Source organism: Castor canadensis, chromosome 17 (genome assembly GCF_047511655.1).
Source record: "Castor canadensis chromosome 17, mCasCan1.hap1v2, whole genome shotgun sequence".
NCBI classification, from domain to species: domain Eukaryota; kingdom Metazoa; phylum Chordata; class Mammalia; order Rodentia; family Castoridae; genus Castor; species Castor canadensis.
The window spans coordinates 16719646-16738628 of record NC_133402.1 but is presented as its reverse complement, the minus strand read 5'-3'; the positions used below and the strand labels follow the sequence as shown (position 1 = coordinate 16738628).

General features: G+C 45.5%; 1 protein-coding gene across 1 annotated transcript; it reads right to left on the bottom strand.

The window, feature by feature from the left end:
- Positions 1-5784: 5784 nt before the first annotated feature.
- Spn (sialophorin) lies at positions 5785-8452 on the bottom strand. Its single transcript, XM_020157833.2, has 2 exons — positions 8380-8452; positions 5785-8008 (listed from the first exon to the last, which is right to left on the bottom strand). The coding sequence occupies exon 2, from the start codon at positions 7978-7980 to the stop codon at positions 6688-6690; it is 1293 nt and encodes a 430-aa protein (XP_020013422.2). The 5' UTR covers positions 7981-8008; positions 8380-8452; the 3' UTR covers positions 5785-6687.
- Positions 8453-18983: the final 10531 nt, after the last annotated feature.

The window sequence follows — 18983 nt, the reverse complement described above, 5'->3', positions numbered from 1 at the left end:
TAGAATGATGCTCTCCCTCTGGCCTACACTTTCTCAGGCCATCCTGGCTGAGAGTGAACTTCAAGAGACAGATCTGATCTTGCCCTACATTTATTCACAAGTCATAGTTTGAGCCGGGCACCATTAATCCTAGCTACTCAAGAGGCAAAGATCAGGAGGATCACGGTTCCAATCCAGCCCAGGCAAATAGCTCTTGAGATCCTATCTCGAACAAACACATCATAAAAAAAAAAAGGCTGGTGGAGTGTCTCAAGTTGTAGGCCCTGAGTTCAAACGCCAGTACCACAAAAAAAAAAAAAAACATAGTTTGTTCATTCACTCACTCATTCATTCATTTATCCCTCCACTCAGTGTCTACATACGATAGCTACTGTGTGCTAGGACTTAAACTCTGGAGCAGCAAAGATGACACGTGGCCTTACAAGCTCCAAAGATGATGGACACATTCGCATACGTACAGCCCCGTCTTTCATGCTGTCACACAAGGCACCGTGGGAGTGGGAAGTGAACACTGAGTTTGTTTTTGGTGGGGACAGAAGGGCAGCTGAATCTTGATGGTTGAGAAGTTTGGTGGGGCCAAGTGTGCTCTGGAGACATCTGGCAGTGGGCTGGCTTCAGACAGAGTGGGTACAAATGCAAGGGAGAGCAGGTGGCACTCTCCATGGCCAACCCGGTCTGCTTGAGCTGGGATCTTGACTAAGACACAGCCAGGCTGTCCCGATGCCATAAGCTGTAAGGAACCAGGGCACACGGGCGTCCACTTGCAGTGCATTGTTGATGGTCTCCAATATACCCTCATGGCACCACCCCAAAGCTCCCCAGAACTGTATCAGTTCCTCAACCTACGTACTCTATTAGGATTTGGACATTTCCTCTCTACTTTGGTTTGGTCTGCTTTTGTTTCAACTTTGGGAATTATAAAAGCATTTGATTATACTCCTCTCTTAGCTGGTTAACAGTCCCAGTGTGACCTGCCTCCTGGCACACAGTTTGAGTGTGAGGGCTCAGGGATGAAGTCTGTTTCCCACTTCCTCACCCAAGGGCTGAGGGCTGGATGCTGACAGGCTTACTCTGCTCCGAGGAGTCTGTCCTTCCTGCCCAGGCTTTGCCTGCCCAACTGGACAGGCACAGTCAGTGTCAGATGTGAGGAAAAGTAGATGCAAATGTACATTTTCAAGGATGGAATGTCCCTAGAATCATGTACGGAGGCCCTTTCTTCCTGTCTGCAAAAGTAGGCTGCAGGGACAGATTTCTCAAGACCTTCCCCACCCAAGTCCTTCTACACGAATGCTCGTGTTGGATGATCTTAATGTGCACTTTTGAAAATAAAAAATAAACATGTATTTTATCATTTTTTATTTCTGTAGTGGTGGGGATCAGACCCAGGGCCTTGTGCATGTTACGCACTGTACTACTGAGCTATCCCCAACCAGAAATGTGCTTTGGTTTTTGTTTTGTTTCGGTGAGACTAGGGTTTGAACTCAGAACTTCATGCTTGCAAAGCAGTTGCCCTACCACTTGTGCCATACCTCCAGTTCATTTTGTTCTGGTTATTTTGGAGATGGAGTCTTGAGAACTGTTTGCCCCGGCTGGCCTAAAACCTTGACCCTCCTGATCTCACCCTCCTAAGTAGCTAGGATTATAGGTTGAACCACTGGTGCCAAGTTTTTTTTTTGTTTTGTTTTTGTTTTTATTTTTGTTTTTTGAGTCAGGGTTTCACCATATAGCTCAAGCTGGCCTGGAACTTGCTGTGTAGCCCAAGGCTGGCCTTGAACTCACAATTCTCACATCTCAGCCTCCCTAGTGCTGGGTGTATAGGTGTCTCTGAAGCATGTATTTTAAAACCTAAGATGAAGTATAATACAGTGTGAATGAATGTGTGGGTGGCTGTGTGTGAACTCTGCTGTTTAAGAACCTGAAATGTGCTGGTTTTGTAAAAGAGAAAAAAATATCTGGACAAAATATTTTAACATTTTAAACTACAACCCACCCACTCCCCCTTTCTATCCTCCTGAAAACACACAGCTTATTCAGGGAGTGACAGGAATTTGATGAGAATGGAGATGTTTGGACTGTGGGCTGACCAGGTTGGGGTGGGCAGAAGAGAGTCAGGGCTGGCTCTTGCAAGGTCTTAAATGCCATATTTGGGAAGAAGGACTCTACCCTGATGGCCTTGAGGGAGCAGAAATAATACCTGGACAGGATGGCCTTGCAGAAGGGACCCTGGTACATTCCATGTCTTGGCAGTTATGAAGAGTGCTGCAATCAACATGGGTGTGCAGATGTCTCTTTGAAGCACTGATCTCATTTCTTTTCGGTTTATACCCAGCAGTGAGCTTGCTGGGTCATATGGGAGCTCTAATTTTAATTTTTTGAGGAACCTCCATACTGTTTTCCATAATGGCTGTGCTAATTTACATTCCCACCAACAGCAGTGAGCTTCCTTTTCCTCCACATCCTTGTCAGCCCTTGTCCTCTCTTATCTTTCTAATAGTAAAACAGATGAGGTGCTATCTCACTCGGTTTTGATTTTTATTCCCCTAACATTAGTGATATTGAGCATTTTTTCATTTACCTGTTAGCTATTTGTATGTCTTCTTTTGAGAAATGTCTATTCGGGTCTTCTGTCCATTTTCTTAGCCAGATTATTTTTTTTAATTGTTTGAGTTACAAGTGTCTGTCAATAGAAGGAAGAACGATTGGGCTGGCAGAGTGGCTCAAGTGGTAGAGCAACTGCCTACTAAGTGTAAGACCCGGAGTTCAAACTCCAGTACAATAATAATAATAACAATAACAGTATATTCTGTATGTCAAACAGCTAGAAGACAGGATATTGAATGCTTCATCATAACGAGATGATAAATACTTGAGTTAAAAAGTATGTTGATTACCCTGATTTAATTATTATACATTGTGTATATGTATCGAAGCATCACATTGTACTCCACAGATTTGAACAATCACACCTGTAATGCTAGCTACTCCAGAGATAGATCAGGAGGATGGAGGTTCAAAGCCAGCCCCAGGCAAATAGTTTGTGGGAGACCTTATCATGAAAATACAATCACAAAAAAAGGGATGGTGGAGTGGTTCAAGCAGTAAAAATGCCTGCCTAGCAAGCACAGGGCCCTGAGTTCAAACCCAGAACCACCACAGATTCCTGGGTCCTTCATGAGTAGATGATGGAAGGGATGGTGTTGAGGAAAGGAAGTCTCTACAGGACCCAGGCAAGGGGTGATGGGGCCTGGAGAGAAAGAAGGAAGGGACTTTAGGGATGGTGGAAGAAGAGCCAGCTGGACTTGGCACCTGGGGAGCAGGTACAGGGGAGAGGGTTTGAGCATAGTTCCAAAACATGTTGTCTGGTGATACTCACCATGAGGCTCCGAGAAGAGAGGCAGGGAGCAGACAGGTCTGTTGACTCCCTCACTACTTTCAGAGGCAAATTCAAGCCCTCTGGCTCTTCATGCCAGACTCCAACCTCCCTCCAGATCCCCCCACAACTCTTCTCAAATCAGATGCTCCCATACCACCCCCTTAAATATTTCTTAATCAATATTTCTTTCTAATTATAAAAGTAATAGACATTTATTGTATAAAATTTGGAGGTTACAAAAAAATAGACAAAATAAAAATCACACTTAAATCCATCATTTTACAGATAACCACAGTAAACATTGAGTTATTTCCTTTTCTTTCTATAAAGATATATATTTTTGAATTTTTATTATAAAATTAGAACCCTATTTTTTTCTTTATTTTTATGATGGGTCGGGGGTACATTGTGGCATTTACACAGGTTCTTACAATATATCAAACATATCATGCATGAATTCACCTCCTCTACCATTCTCCTTCATTCCACCCCAGAACCATATATATTTACAGATTAGTAATTTGTTTTTTCCCCGCTGAACATCATATTGTAGGCATTTTCCAAAGTCATTACATAGATTTTGGAAATATGATTCCTAGTAACTATTACAAGTATTATTGCAGGAAATTATGAGCTGAGATAGGAGTCTCTGAGGCAGATTAGCAGCAAGCAACATTTATTGTGCCGGCACAGACAAGGACTCGTGTCCAAAGGCTGAGCCCCGAGAACAAAGGGGTCTCACCTTATGTACCCTTGCAAGCAGGTTACAGAAGCAAAAAGCAAAGCTCAACCCACATATGGCTGCATGTGACTTCATTGGCTATTTCATTTCCCCAGTGTTATGTGACCTTCATGTTTCAATTCTTCAAGTTTTATCTCTCTGCTTTGCCATCCCCTCCCCCTGTCTTGTCCTCAGAACACAGCCTGTCTGTTTCTTTCCTGGCCTCCCCTTTCTTGCTACAGTATAGCAAGCCACTTACAATTACTTTCATTACTACCATATTTGAGCCTATCCATATTTTATATTTCCTTATTGATTTGCTTACTTTCTCTCCTTTTTTTCTTTTTGATCTTACAGTATTTACTGCTTCCTCTGCTTCCCCTCCTCCCCCACCTTCTGGAGAATAGAAAGACAGCCAATCCATACTTTAAAAGCAAAAATAAAAACCTACTTATTTGTGCTTTTGCACCTGCCAAAAATGTTCTTCCTGTTTTCCATTCTGGCAAAATCCTTCTTAGCCTTCAAAAATCTCATTTTATTTATTTATTCATTCACTTACTCACTCATTCATTCAAATGAATATTCATTGAGGACCCGCTACCTGCCAGGTACAGTATCGGCCAGGAAGACAGCAATGAGCAAGGCAAAGACCCTGGGACAAGCTCTCCCCTCGGGGGACAAGCTCTTCCTTCTCTCTGGGCATTCGTGACATTTTGTTTGTGCTTCTGTCTAAATACTCACAGCATTTTTGACATTTTCTAGATTGAAGTCACTATGGGGTGCCTTCCCCATCCTCGCACTGTTTTCTTTGGAATTTTCCCAGGACTGAAAACCAGTAACAGTTCAGAAAATTAGTGGAAGGCGGATGAAGCAGATGACCTCAGAGTGGTGACAGTGTTTTCTAAACCTGAAATTTTGACACTTGGTTTCACAAATCTTAGACAACAGTTGCTGGTTCCCTAAGGGACTTTTGTAATAGACTTCTGCCACTTGTGCTACAGTGGGTCCAAGTACCACCTTGAGAGACGCAGGCAAAGTGCTCAATGTGGCCCGAGGGCGCCCAGCCTGGCCAGCCGGATTTCCAGCTCAGCTCAGCCCTTCCCCACAGACCAAGCATGGAAACCAAGCTTGGTGTGGTGGCAGATTTCTGCCACTTCTCTCTCTTCCCTTCTCCGACTTCGCCAGCTGACCACCACCCCCATCTCTGGCCTTCCCCTTCCATCCATGCAGTCACACTCACATGGCTCCTACATAGGATTTTGTAGGTCACTGTCTGCTCTCAGCGCCCGCACCCTGATTCAACAGCTTCCTCTTTGCATGCAAAGAAACATCAACCACCTTTGGCCCACGTGTCTCCTTGGGCTGTACCATGGTCTGATCCCCTTTCTCCACCCCAGATGTGGGGAAAACCCTGGGGCAGTCACTTCCCCCATTTCTCTGATTTCCTCCCTCTCACTGAGAAGGGAAGGAGCTCAGCCCAAGGAATGGAAAAGACACGGACAGACAAATTGAACATGGGAGGCCAGGAGGTATCAGCAACACCAGTGATTTTTGCCTACTGCTGAGGTGGACTCCTTGCCCTGCCTCTGTGCACACCTGCATGTGACAGTCTGAAGGACCTTAAAGAGAAGGATATGGTGGCTGAGTTGAAAAGCCCATACTTGGTCACACATTTGGTTTTTCTGTCAAGCCTGCATTCTTTTGAGGGCTACAGACAGTTACTTTTTTGTTGTGTCTTCCCCCATGTGAGCAAAGACCAGGGCATCTATAGTTTCAGCGGTCCCTGAGAGTGACAGTTCCCCCAGTCTCTTTCCCTCCCTCACACTGTCTTACTCACCACCACTCTTCACAAACATCACCAAATCCTAGCCTCTTGCACACAAATACCCCTGAGTGGACCTAGGAAGATGCTTGGGCTTCTGAGAACTACACCTGGCCAGGAACTCTCCTCATCTCTGTGAGTAAGGAAGCTTCAGACAGCTTCAGGCCATAGGTAGGAAGAGTGCGGTGGCTTGAGCCAACTCAGAATCAGGGTGGCTCTAAGGAAGGTCACTGGCCCACCAAAAGAACAGCTGGATAGCCCCACCCAGCCCAGACTCCAGGCTGGCCCAGAGCAAATGGAGGCTCATGGGCTGGTCCAGCAGGACTGTCCTCACTAGAGGATCCTGTGTACTTTGCAAAGTTTAATCCCAGGGAGTTTTCCGTCTTGTCATTCCCTTCTTCCCAGACGCTGGCATCTCCATGGTGGTCCTTGGTGAATCATCGGTCAAGTAAAGTTGGTAGCATGGAGACTCAGCAGTTGGTTTCAAGGACAAAAAAAAAAAAAGAGATGGTGATAAAGGGTAAAGGGAGGGGTTGATGAGGATGGTTGATACAATCAGTGCACAAATGTTCAGCAGATGAAGCCCAGGGTGCTAGGTGTGGGTGTGGTAAGCATGCTGGCTACAGCATCCAGGATTGAGAAGCTGGGTGACGATTCCAGGTAAGGATGCTGGGTGGGAATCTAGAAGGTGCTGGGGAGGATGGGATTGGTAGTCATGCTAAGAGGGAAGGTGATGGAAGCTAGCAAGGAGTCTGACCTCTATTCTGTTATTCACAAGGTCTGAGGCACAGCCCCATCCCCCACTTCTGGCCCATTGGAGGTAGGGCCTTCCACGACTTCATCCTCACTGCCCACCAGTGGCTCTTCCTCCCCCTTTAGGTTAGGGCTAGACTCAGACTTTAGTTCCTCCATCACCAAGGAGCCTTGGCGAGACTTCCGTTTGCTGAAGAAAGTGGTGAGCGCAGGCCGCTGGCCAGACCTTTCTACCTCGGGGACCCCAGAGCCCTTGTCACCCCCAGACCCTCCCGCTATTGCTGCCATGGCCTCCTCATCAGGAACCTGGGCCGGCCCAGCCCAGGCATCCAACACCCCATTGCGCTTTGTGCCACTGCTCAGTGTCAGGACTCCTGTCCGCCGCTTTTGCCGCTGGCGCCACAGCAGGAGAAGGGCCACAAGGACTGCGACCACCAACAGAGCCACAAGCACTGGCACCAGCAGCATGCCATTGGACCCCTGGACTGGAGCTGGGGAAGGCCCAGGGCTTGTGTTCATAAGCGGCTTTAGGGTAGTCTTTATGGATATTTTTATGCTGGAGACTGGCGAGTCACTGGCCACACTGGAGGCCTCCAGAGAACTGGTTGTTATAGCAACAGGGTGTCCACTGGTCTCATTGAAGGGCTTCAGAGAACTAGTTGCCATGGTGATAGAGGGTCCACTGGTCTCATTGGAGGGCTCCAGAGAACTAGTTGCCATGGTGATAGAGGCTCCACTGGTCTTATTGGAGGGCTCCAGAGAACTAGTTGCCATGGTGACAGAGGGTCCACTAGTCTCTTCAGAGGGCTTCATAGAGCTTGTTGCCATTGCAACAGGGGGTCCACTAGTCTCACTGATGGACTCTAGAAAGCTGGTTGCTGCGGTAACAGGGGGTCCATTGGTCCCATTGGAGGGCTTCAGAGAGCTAAATGTCATGATTCCGCCTCTCACAATGGAGTCTCCAACTGCAGAGTCACCAGTTGCGTTAGAGGTTTCTGGGAGCACCGATGACTTCTTAGTGGCATCATCCTGGGAGGTTGTTGACTCAGGTTCACCAGTAGAAGTCCCCAAAAGAGGCAAGTCATTGATTCCAAAGGGAGTTGGGGAAGATGGACTTGAGGTCAGGTTTGAGGTGCTGCCAGTCTCTTTAGGGTCCCTTGCTATTGGCCCTATGGAGACGGCTGAGCTGAGCAGCACCTCAGTAGTCAAGAGCTTTTCTGAAGCAGGTGTCAGCAAAGTCTCTGGAGTTAGTGTGGTCATCACTGGGGCCCAGAAGCCCCAAAAGAGGATAAAAAGCAGGGCCATTTCCATAGTGACAGGCACAAGCAGGAGTTGAGACCTGAGGGTAGGGAAGTTAGAGAAACAGAACAGACAGGGCTAGGGGAGGACCTGGCCAGGCCCTGCCCCCTGCCCACTTCCCTGCCAACTGCCAGACCCAACTTGCGGTTTAACGACCTTTTCCACCCTTGCCTGTCCTATTATCAGAGATGAGAAGGGAGCAGATGCAGGCCGCTGTCCCCTCTGTCCCAGCCCAGAGGCTCCCTCCAGCCTTGGCAGCTCACACTAGCAATGACCATGCTCTCCTGGCCTTTCCTGAGCCTGTTCAGCCCAGTGGCTCCTGATCTCTTTTCCCATCACCTGTCAGGGCCATAAACACATTCCCAGGTCCTTCGAGGTCCCTGCTGCCACCCCCAGGTCATACCCTCTTACCAACTCAATTGATAAGGCACAGGGCTGGGGCCACTCCAACTCCTCCAGAGACTTGGGCACGACTGGGGCGGCCTGGGCCCCAAGGGGAAAGGAAGTGGGCCCTGGCTCCACCTCCCCACCCCCCCACCCCCCGCATCCTGCCCCACCCGGTCCTGTTCCCACAGCTGCCCTGTGGTAACCTGACAGGGTGCCTGGGGATCTGGGGGCTCAGTGGAGGCAGGCCAGCATGTGCGGGTCCAGAATGGGGATTCTTGGGTGTTAGCTGGGGTATTGGGGTCAGAGCTGGAGTGATGAGGTGTGCTTAAGACTTGGAGGTACAGAGGAGGAGATGAGATGGGAGAGTGGTTTCCTTTGCATCTGTGGTCCCCCAAAGTGTTAGGCCGGGACATTTCCTGTCCAAGAACTCCCAGGAAGTAGCAGGGCCAGAGAAGCTCCTGACTCTGAGTGGGGGCTCTGGATCGCTTTGCAGGCTGATGGCTGTGGCCCTTGACTGTGCCATGAGGATCTGGAGTCACTACAACGGCCCCAGTATGGGATGCGAAACTAAACCTGGGTTGGTGTTAACCACAGCACAGGCTTTCTTTTTGTAGAAGACTAGTAAAGACAGGGGATCTACTTGGAAAACAGTCTGGAAAGATCTCTACTGAGAGATTAGCCAAATTGTCTTCAGCTAGGTGAGAGCTGGGGGTTGTGTTTTTTGTTTGTTTGTTTTTGTAGCGTTGCTAGCGATCAAACCCATGGCCTAGTGCACATAGGGCAAGCACTCTAGCACTGAGTCATACCCTAACCCCAAGTAGGGGAGTCTTCATTTCATTCTTTCAGTGCTTTCTGTTGTCTGACTTTCCTCTGACTAGTAATATTTTCTTTAAAAAAAAGTAAAAACTAATTTTTCACATTGTACATTCACTTAAGGAAGAGTAACAGAACTCTGGAACAGTCTGGGATTGTACCCTAGTTACAAGCTGACGAGTTAGTCTGATCCAAAGACATGAGATTACTAAGTCAGAGACAGGAATTCATTGCTCACTGCACAGCCAGCAACAGGAGCAGTGTGTCTGCATCACTCCCCTTTACCCAGAGTCCCACAGGGTGACACAGAAGGGTCCAGATTTCTGCCACAGTCTCAGCCTTCTAAACTGAGCAGAGGAGCACCAGGCATGGGGAATTCCACCATTTATAGCAGGTAGTATGCAAGCCTGCTCCACATCCTGAAGGGAGACACGCCTTCATCCCTCAGAGTTGGTCACAGAAAACACAACACTGAGAAGAGCTTGGGTAGAGAGTGCTCAGTGCTGTGGTAAATTGCTTTATTTATTTTTTCTATAATGATGCTGTTTTGGGTTTGATTTTGGTTGTTGTTGTTTTTGGCAGTCCTAGGGTTTGAACTCAGGGCCTTGTGCTTGCTAGGCAGGCATCCTACCATTTGAGTCATGCCTCCAGCCCATTTATTGTTGTTTTAACAAGACAGAGAGGGAGAAAAGGAAGGGAGGGAAGGGAAGAAGGAAGGGAGGAAGAAAAGGAGGGGCAAAAAGAAGGGAAGGAGAGAGGGGAAGGAAGGACCAGGGCGGGAAGGAAGGAAGGGAAGAAAGGAAGGGGGAAACCATTCCATGGTCAGATATTTTGGTTGTTTTAGCCTTTTCCTATCTAACTTATTTCCTATTACAGACAGAAAACAAGAATAATTAGCTATAAAGTAATTACAGGTAAAAAATATTTTTTGAACTATAGAAGATAGACAAAAAATGTAAGACTGCACAAGGAATACCAAAAAATCACTTTTAAAAATCACTGAGGCAAAACTCATGTTTGACCAAACGATCATTTCCACCAATGTGCTCCGGGGCTGAGAGCAGCTGAAAGGACGGATGGGTGCAGGCTTCAGCCTGACATGCTCAACAGACCAGGACAGACGACAGACTCCGGGGTGGGAGGAGAGATGCTAAAAACAGGAACAAGGAGTGACTGACTGTTGCCCTCAAGGAATCACAGAAGAGCGACACCTAGAAAACTGCCTGTGGCAGCCAAGGATCAACATTCAGCACTTGCCAGGCACAGTGCCAAAGGTCCCATGCCTGGTTCCCCCAGTTCCCCAGGTCAGCCATTTGCAGGGGTCCAGGAGGCAAGGGGACAGAGGCTAAGAGCTGCCCACGGGACTCAACGATAGGCTCAGTGCCACTCATGGTTTACTCGTACAGCACTCAGTCCTTAGAAGAGCACTGGGAGACACCTCTCATTACCCTAATTTTGCACTTAAAGAAATCAAGAAACACATCTGAAAAACAAGACGAGGGAGACATTGGCCCAGGCCCATTCATGCAGTAAATGTTAGACCAGAGAGTCAAAGCTGGGATCATTTAAAAGCTAGAGACCCCGAATAAGGATGTCCCAGGTAGTAGTAGAGCATACTGCTTGAGTAATTATATAATACTCAGAAAACTGGAAAAAAAAAAAAAGCTAAAGGAAATAGAGGTAGGGGCTCCTTTCCTACTATATCCACATCCAGTTCTGTCTGTAACATCCACACCATTTCTACCTTCAAAATGGATAACACTCCTGATAGCCAGTTCTTGGTTTCTAACTGTCCTTTTTTTTTTTTTATTTAGCTTTTTATTTTATTTTATTTTATTTTATTTTTTATTCATATGTGCATACAACGCTTGAGTCATTTCTCCCCCTTCCCTCATCCCCTCCCTTACCCCCCTCCCTGCCCCCTTCCTCTCCCTCCTCCCTCCTCAATACCTGCCAGAAACTTCTGTCCTTAAAGGAGCAGTTAGAAACTGCTCCTTGGAAGGAAGCTGTGGTAGGGAGAGCTCAAGATAAACCTGGAAAAATCTAGTTCCATCAAAGAAGTGCTCAAAGAATGCCGAGTACAAAGGCCAAGGCACCAGCTTGAAAGAGTTACCAAAGACCAAAGCAGGGACACTCTGAGAATCAAGACAAATAATGGTGGACTGGGGGTTGTGGTTCAGTGGTAGGGGGCTTGACTAGCATGCGTGAGGCCCGGGTTCAATTCCCAGCACCAAAAGAAGAAAAAGAGACAATGGCAGTAACTGACAAATACTGAATAAAGGAGGGGCAGGAGGGAAAATTCTTTTATAGTAGGGAAGCTACTTAATAATTATAAAAGGAACATAGAGCCTTACTCATTACTGGGGTACTGGGGTTTGAACTCAGGGACTCATGCTTGCTAGGCAGGTGCTCTACTGTTTCAGCCACTCCACAAGCCCTTTTTTGTGATGAGTTTTTCAAGATAGGGGCTTGTGAACTATTTCCCTGGGCTGGCTTTGAACCTCAATCCTCCTGATCTCTACCTCCTGAGTAGCTAGGATTACAGGCGTGAGCCACCAGCGCCGGGCTAGGGTTTAAAATGGCCAGTTATACCACCATGATAATAATAGTTTCAGGTAAGAGTGGCTATTAAAATTACTAGCTGAAATGAAGGGGCATAGAATATTTATATAGTCTTGCAGTATTTTACCACAGATACATGGGGAGCCCACTTTCTCACACACAGTTTTGACCCTGTCCTGTCAAAAATAAATCAGAAGAAAATTGTGAAACTGAGCGTGCATTCCGCAGCTCAGGATAAGTTCTCAGTCGACGTTATTGTCAGGTGTATTTAAATTATTGCATGATCTGTTGAGTGCTTCCCTGCCCTTAATTTTGTGAAAATCTGCCTCCCAAAAAGCAAATGATGCACAGAAAGCAAGGTAAAAGTGACTTGCTTAGTTGAAGGGATAAGATGAAAGGCTGAGGTTTGCTGAAACCCGCGTGTCTTCAGCGGGAGCTGGGCGGTGTTGGGGAAAATGACTCCAGCATCCGCAGTGCAGTGTGAACTCCTCACGCTGAGCACGCGTGGTTTCCCCCAAGGAAAAACCTTGGAACCCGATACCTGCAGCTACCAAGGGTCTGCCGTATACTGATTTCAAAAGGGAAACTGGTAGCTTTATGGTGGAGAAATGTGACACCATTTTAACCAAGTAACCAAAGTTAGCATCACCAGTTAGTCAAACCAACATCAAGAGCCTTCTGATATAAAGCATCAAGAAAGATAGGATCTCACGCTGTTTTTTTCCTAACAAAAAGTGTACAGCCCGAGTCCAAGCACTAAGAAATATCCAGCAAGCTGGGCATGGTGGCAGAGGCCTATAATCCCAGATTTTTGTGAAACTGAGGGATGAGGATCACAAGTTCTAGGACAGCCTGGCTACAAAGTAAGACTCTAAGAAAAAAAAAAAAAAAAAAAAAAGGAAGACAGGGAGGGAAGAAAAAGAGAGAGAGATGCATCAAATGATAAAATTTAAAATAATGAAAAAACAAAAAAACCAGATGCATCTGCAGTCTCAGCTACTCAGGAGGCTGAGGCAGAACTGCTTGAGCCTGGGAGTCTGAGGACAGCCTGGCCACACAGTAATATCCATTTCTTAAAAAAAAAGAGCCAGACTCTAAACTAGCTACTTAGGAGGCCAAGATTATCGGTTCGAATCCAACCTCAGGCAATTAATTCCTAAAACCTTATCTCAAGAAAAACCTGTCAGGAAAGAGTGCTGAAGGAGTGGCTCAAGTGATAGAGCAACTGCCTAACAACTGTGACACCCTGAGTTCAAACTCCAGCACCACACACACACATACACACAAAGTGGAAAGAAAAGAAATATCAAATTCAAATTGAGGGACATTTTACACAACAACTTGCCTATACTCCTCAAAAATGTCAGTGTCCCTGGAAGCAATGACACATGCTTATAATCCTAGCTACTCAGGAGGAGGACAGCAGGAAGATCACCATTTGAGGCCAGCCTATGCAAAAAGTTACTAAGACCCCCATCTCAACCAACAAACTGGTCATGGTGGTATATTATAATCCCACTACATGAGAGGAATAGGTAAGAGGACTGGGGTAGAGCATGGGGCAAAAACTCAAGACCCAATGGAAAAATAACTAAAGCAAAACTGGAGATGTGGCTCAAGTGGTAGAGCACTCACCTGGCAAGCTCAAGGCCCTGACTTCAAATGCCAGTGCCACCACACACACAAAAACATATGTGAGTACACCCATTGCAGGAAAATATAATACCATTTATATAAAATACACAAATCACATAGTTTATGGATCATGTATAATAATAAATAAAATCTCATGGTTGATCGTAAATGCCAAGTTAAGGGTTGTGGTCACTCTGGGAAAGGAAGACCAGGAGAAAGGGCCTTGTAAGGGCCTCCAACTTTATCATTGTTTTTAACTTCCTAAAACAGACCCTGTTTTGGTTTAGGTTTTTTTGTTGTTGTTATTGCCTTTTTTTTTTTCATTCGCTTTTTGGTTTGGTATCTTTAAGGCAGGGTCTAACTTACATATATGCCCAGGCTGGTTTGAAACTCACTATCCTCCTACCTTAGCCTCCCAAGAGCTTGGACTACAGGTGTGCACCACCACACCCTATTTCTAAAATAGACCATAAAATTATGGAAGAAATTAAGGTCTGGCAAAGCTGGGTGGCAGACACTCAGTCATGTCTGATGTTGTCTGTTTTTTCTGCTGAGTGTCTGAAACATATGAAAGTGAAGAGCTTGTCTGAATTCTGTGATATCAAAATTTTTAAAATTCCTAAAACAATCAGTACCTCCTGCTGTATCTCACTTCTTTGTGTGTCGTTCGTCACCTTCTCAAAATCAGAAAGTCCTGTCCTTATGTGAGTGTTTGGCACATTCTGAATGGTAACTAAAAAGCCAAATTTCAGTCCATGGATCTTCTGCCCTTGCCAACTCTACTCTGCCATCACCCCATCTCTGTCCACTTCTGTCTCTCCCTCTCCCTTTTTGTACATACATACATATATGGTGTCAGGAAGGACAAATAAAGACTGAGACATTCCTCTAGATCTTAAAGGAACAAGAGAGAAACATGACAACTAATTAATATGGGGTTTTGGATAGGGCAAATGTTATTACGGAAGGTTGCAATGGGGCTCCATGGTAGACTACATGTCTGATATGTGCAGGCCCTGGCTTGATCCCTGGCACTGCGGATAAAAAAATGTTATTAAGGACACCATTGGAATAATTAGGAAAATTTTAATCTAGAATGTAGAGAAGATAATAGTACTGAATTAATTAGCCTTCATGACTTTGATAAGTAAATTATGGTTATGAAAGGGAATGTCTCTGTTCTTAGGAAACACATGTCCAAAGTATGCAGGACTGGATGGTCACGATGCTGGCAAACTTCCTCTCAATAATTCCACAAGATTAATAATAATACCAAAAATAACAATAATACAGGAGATAAAATGCAGTACATGTGGCTAAATGTTCACAGATAATGAACCATGTGAAGGGCCTACGGGTGTCTGTTGTGTTATTCTTGTGACCTTTCTAAAGGTTGGAATTCTCAAAATAAAACAACATTCTAAAAACTGCAAAGATCTAGAATCTTCCCCATTTAGTGATACCCCCCCACCCACTCAAGCTTCCATTTTCCCTCATGTGGACTTGTACAATTGCCTCCCATCTGGTGGCCCCTGTGTGTGACATCATCTTCTCTCAAGCTGTTTTCCACAGAGCAACCAGAGGCCCTGGTTTCATCCTTCATCTGCACTAAACCCTGACACAACTCCCACACAATGCAGGGCAAAAGCAGAAGTGACCACACCTTCTCTTACTCTGCCACTGGGCCTCCATTTTGTTCCTGGAGAATTACACAGCCTCAGACCTTTGCACTGCAATGTCTGCACAGGAGACGCTTCCTCAGATGTCTGGACGGTTGTGTTGCTCACAAAGCTCAAATGTCACCTTCTCAGGATCCCTTTGCCTGGTGCCCTATTTGAAATCACAGCCACAGCTGAGCATGGTGGAGCACAACTGTAATCCCTGCACTTAGGCAGGCTGAAGTAGGAGGGTTGAGAGTTTGAGGCCAACCTGGGCTATATAGTGAGACCCTGCCTCAAAAATTAAAAGGCAGCGTCTGGGGGTGTAGCTCAGTGGTAGAGTGTTTGTCTAGCATGCTCGAGGCCCTAGTTTCCATCCCCAGTACCACAAAAAATAAATAAGTTGCATCTCTGATCCTCACCCTCTTTCCCAGCCCTGCTTTCTCCCCACAGCACTTTTCAACTTCTTCTATACCCTGCACATTACCCTGTTCTCTTGTTTCTGGCTGTCTCGCCTCGCTGGGTTGTAAACTCCTTGACCTCATGGCTGTGTCTGCTCACCCTGTGTCACCAGCCTACAGAAAGTGCTTGCAAACAGCAGGAGCTCCTTGATGCTTATTGACTGAAGAATTCTCTGACTGAGAGCAGGAAGAGGGCATGGCATGAGGCTGAGGAAGTATGGGTGAAGGCAAGATGGCCAGAGAGTGGGCAGGGTGTGGAACATACCTGGAGTGGAGCAGGTCCCACTGGTCACCAGCCTGGAGGAGGTCATCAGAAGTCTGCATGCTTCTACTAAGATAAAAACTCAGCCCTCCCCAGGCCCCAGCTCCCCTGCAGGTCTTGGGAGTGCTGTTTCTAGCCAGACCCAAAGCAGACAGGAGCTGACAGAAGCAGGGGGTGGGGTCCCTGAGTTGACTTCTGGCTTCATCACCTGCTGCCTGCATGGCCTTTGTTCAAGCATTTAATCACTCTAGCTCAGTTTCTTCATCTGTAAAATAATGATTTTTCAAATCCCTTGCGAGGATTAAATTAGCATGGCGGGGGTTCTCAGTAAGAGTCTGACAAATACTAGTGATGATATAACAGAGAAGGCGCTATTGAGAGCTACAGAAAGCTTGGACTGGACAACTGCCTCCAAGCCTGGGCGTGAAGACTTGATCAAACTCCAGCATGGTTTCTGCAAAGACAAAGTCACCTCCCTAGGATGACCCCCTTACCCCTCACTTCTCCATTAAAAAGCCTGTGTGGTGGCTCATGTCTGTAATCCCTGCCACTCAGGAGGCCAAGATCAGGAGGATTGCAGTATGGTGGGCAGTTATCTAGAACCCATCTCAACCAATAAGCAGGGCATGGAGACACGCACCTGTCATTCTAGCTATGAGGTAAGCATAAATAGGAGGATTGCAGTCCAGACTCGCCCAGGCAAAAACTTGAGTCCCTACCTGAAAAATAACCCCCACCCCACACGCAAATATCATACACCATGATCAAGTGGAATTTATCCTGGGGATACAAGAAAGTCGCATGTGTTAGAAACATGCAAATTAATCAGCATGATATACAGCAGCATCAACTAAATGAAGGACAAAACCCACATCAATCATCACGGATAAAGCATTTGTTAAAAGCTAACATCAGGACTGGAGGTGTAGCTCAAGTGATAGGGCGACTGCCTTAGCAGGCATGAAGCCCTGAGTTCAAAAAAATGTTAGCATCATACTTTTTTTTTTTTTCTGGTACTGGGGCTTGAATACAGGGTCTATACCTTGAGCTGCTCCACCAGCCTTTCTTTTGTTGGGTATTTTCAAGATAGGGTCTTGAAGAATTATTTGCCCCAGCTGGCTTCAAACTGTGATCCTCCTGATTTCTGCTTCCTGAGTAGTTGGGATTACAGGCGTTTGCCACAGATGCCCAACAGTTAGCATCATTCTGTGAGCATCAGTTAAAGTCAAATCTTTTCATCAAAGTATATTATCATTGTACAGATGTCAGTTTAACGTCCATGAATTGTTGCCCAGGTGCCTCGTGGGATTTCACTTAACCCTGTAAATCCCTTTTAAACAAAGGGCTGTTCTTAGCTGAGCAAGGTCCTGTTATCGCCAGGTGCCTTAGTTTCAAAACTGCTTGCTTAAGGCAGCTAGTGTTCAAGCAAATCTTTGCTGTCCCTTACCCCATCAGCCCCCTTTGCAAATTAGCCAATCGTAAAGATTGTGAACCTGAAACCTGTTCAATTAGGGTGATGAGCAGACTTGCATTAGAGATAAAACCTGAGTGGACTTCCCACCCAGTGTGCTTGCTAACCAGACTCTGTGGCACACCCTTCTGCAGCAGTAAATGTTACCTTGCCTATTGACTTTTGAGTTATGTCGTCTTTCTCATGCACCCAATATCCTGAATTCATTTCTAACAATTCATAATAAAAACACTTAGGTGTAGAAGGAATGTATGTCAGCACAGTCAAGGCCATACATGACAAACCCAGCACTCACATACTAAGTGGGGAAAAGTTGAGAGCTTTTCCTTGAAGATCTGGAACTAGACAAGGACATCTACTTTCAGCATTCTTATTCAACATAATACAGGAAGTTGTAGCCAGAGAAATTAGCAAGAGAAAGAAACAAAGGCCTTCCAAAGAAGGAAGCAAATTATCCCTGATTACAGATGATATGATGGATACAGAAAGACCTAAAGACTTCATCAAAAAACTGCTAGAACTAGAAAGTGAATTAGGTAAAGTGGCAAGATGCAAAATAGGCATACAAAAAGTAGTTGCATTTCTAAATGGCAGTAGAAATTTCTTGTGAAAAATTTAGAAGATAATGATGGGGACTGTGAGATGCAGCTCTGTGACAGTGTGTAGCATTCACCATGCACAAGGCCCTGGGTTCAATACCATGCACCAAAGCGGGGAGAGGGAAGGGGGAGGGGAGGAGAGGGAAGAGGGAGAAAGAAGGGGGAGGAGGAGGAGGAGGAGGAGGAGGAGGAGAAGAAGAAGAAGAAGAAGAATCCTATTTATAATATCTATGAAAATAATAAAATACTAGGAATAAATTTAACCAAGAAGATGAATGACTTTTACCTTGAAAACTATGAAACACTGATAAAAAGAAATTGAAGAGGACACCAAAGTGGTGTCCATGGATGGAAGAATTAATGTTGTTAAAATGTCCATACCATCAAAACTGATCATAGATTCAATGTAATCCCTATCAAAATACCAATAACTTTCTTCACAGAAATTGAAAAAACAATCCTGAGATTCATAAGGAACCATGAAGACCACAAATAGACAAAGCAATCCTGAGCAAAAAGAACAATGGAGGAGGCACCATACAACCTGGCTTCAATATATACTACAAAGGATAGTAACCAAAACCATATGCTCTAGCATAAAAGCAGACAGATAGAACGGACTAGAGAACCCACAAATAAACCCATGTATCATAGACAACTGAATTTCAGCAAAGGCACTAAGAACCTACAACTGGGAAAGGACAGTTTCCAGTGAATGGTGCTGGGGAAACTGGATATCACTCTGCAGATGAGTGAAACTAGACCCCTACCTCTCATCATATACAAAAATCAACTCCAAATGGATTAAAGACTTAAGATCTGAAACTGTGAAAGTACTAGAAGAAAACACAGGAAACATGTCCAGGACATTGCTTTTGAGAAAAAAAAATTGGGTAAGATCTTAAACGCACAGGCTTTTGTCCAGGTTAGCCTGGACAAAAAGTGTGAGACCCTTTACAAAAAAATAACTAAGGCAAAAAAAAAAAAAAATGAGGTTGACATGCCTACCAATCATGAGGCCTTGAGTTCAAACCCCAGTACCACCAAAAAAATACAAATAAAAAACCAAAACAAACAGCACCTCTCAAAAGATTAAGATTAATATCCAAAGTATAAGAGTATATAAGGAGGCTGGGCACAAGTGGCTCACGCCTGTAATTCTAGCAA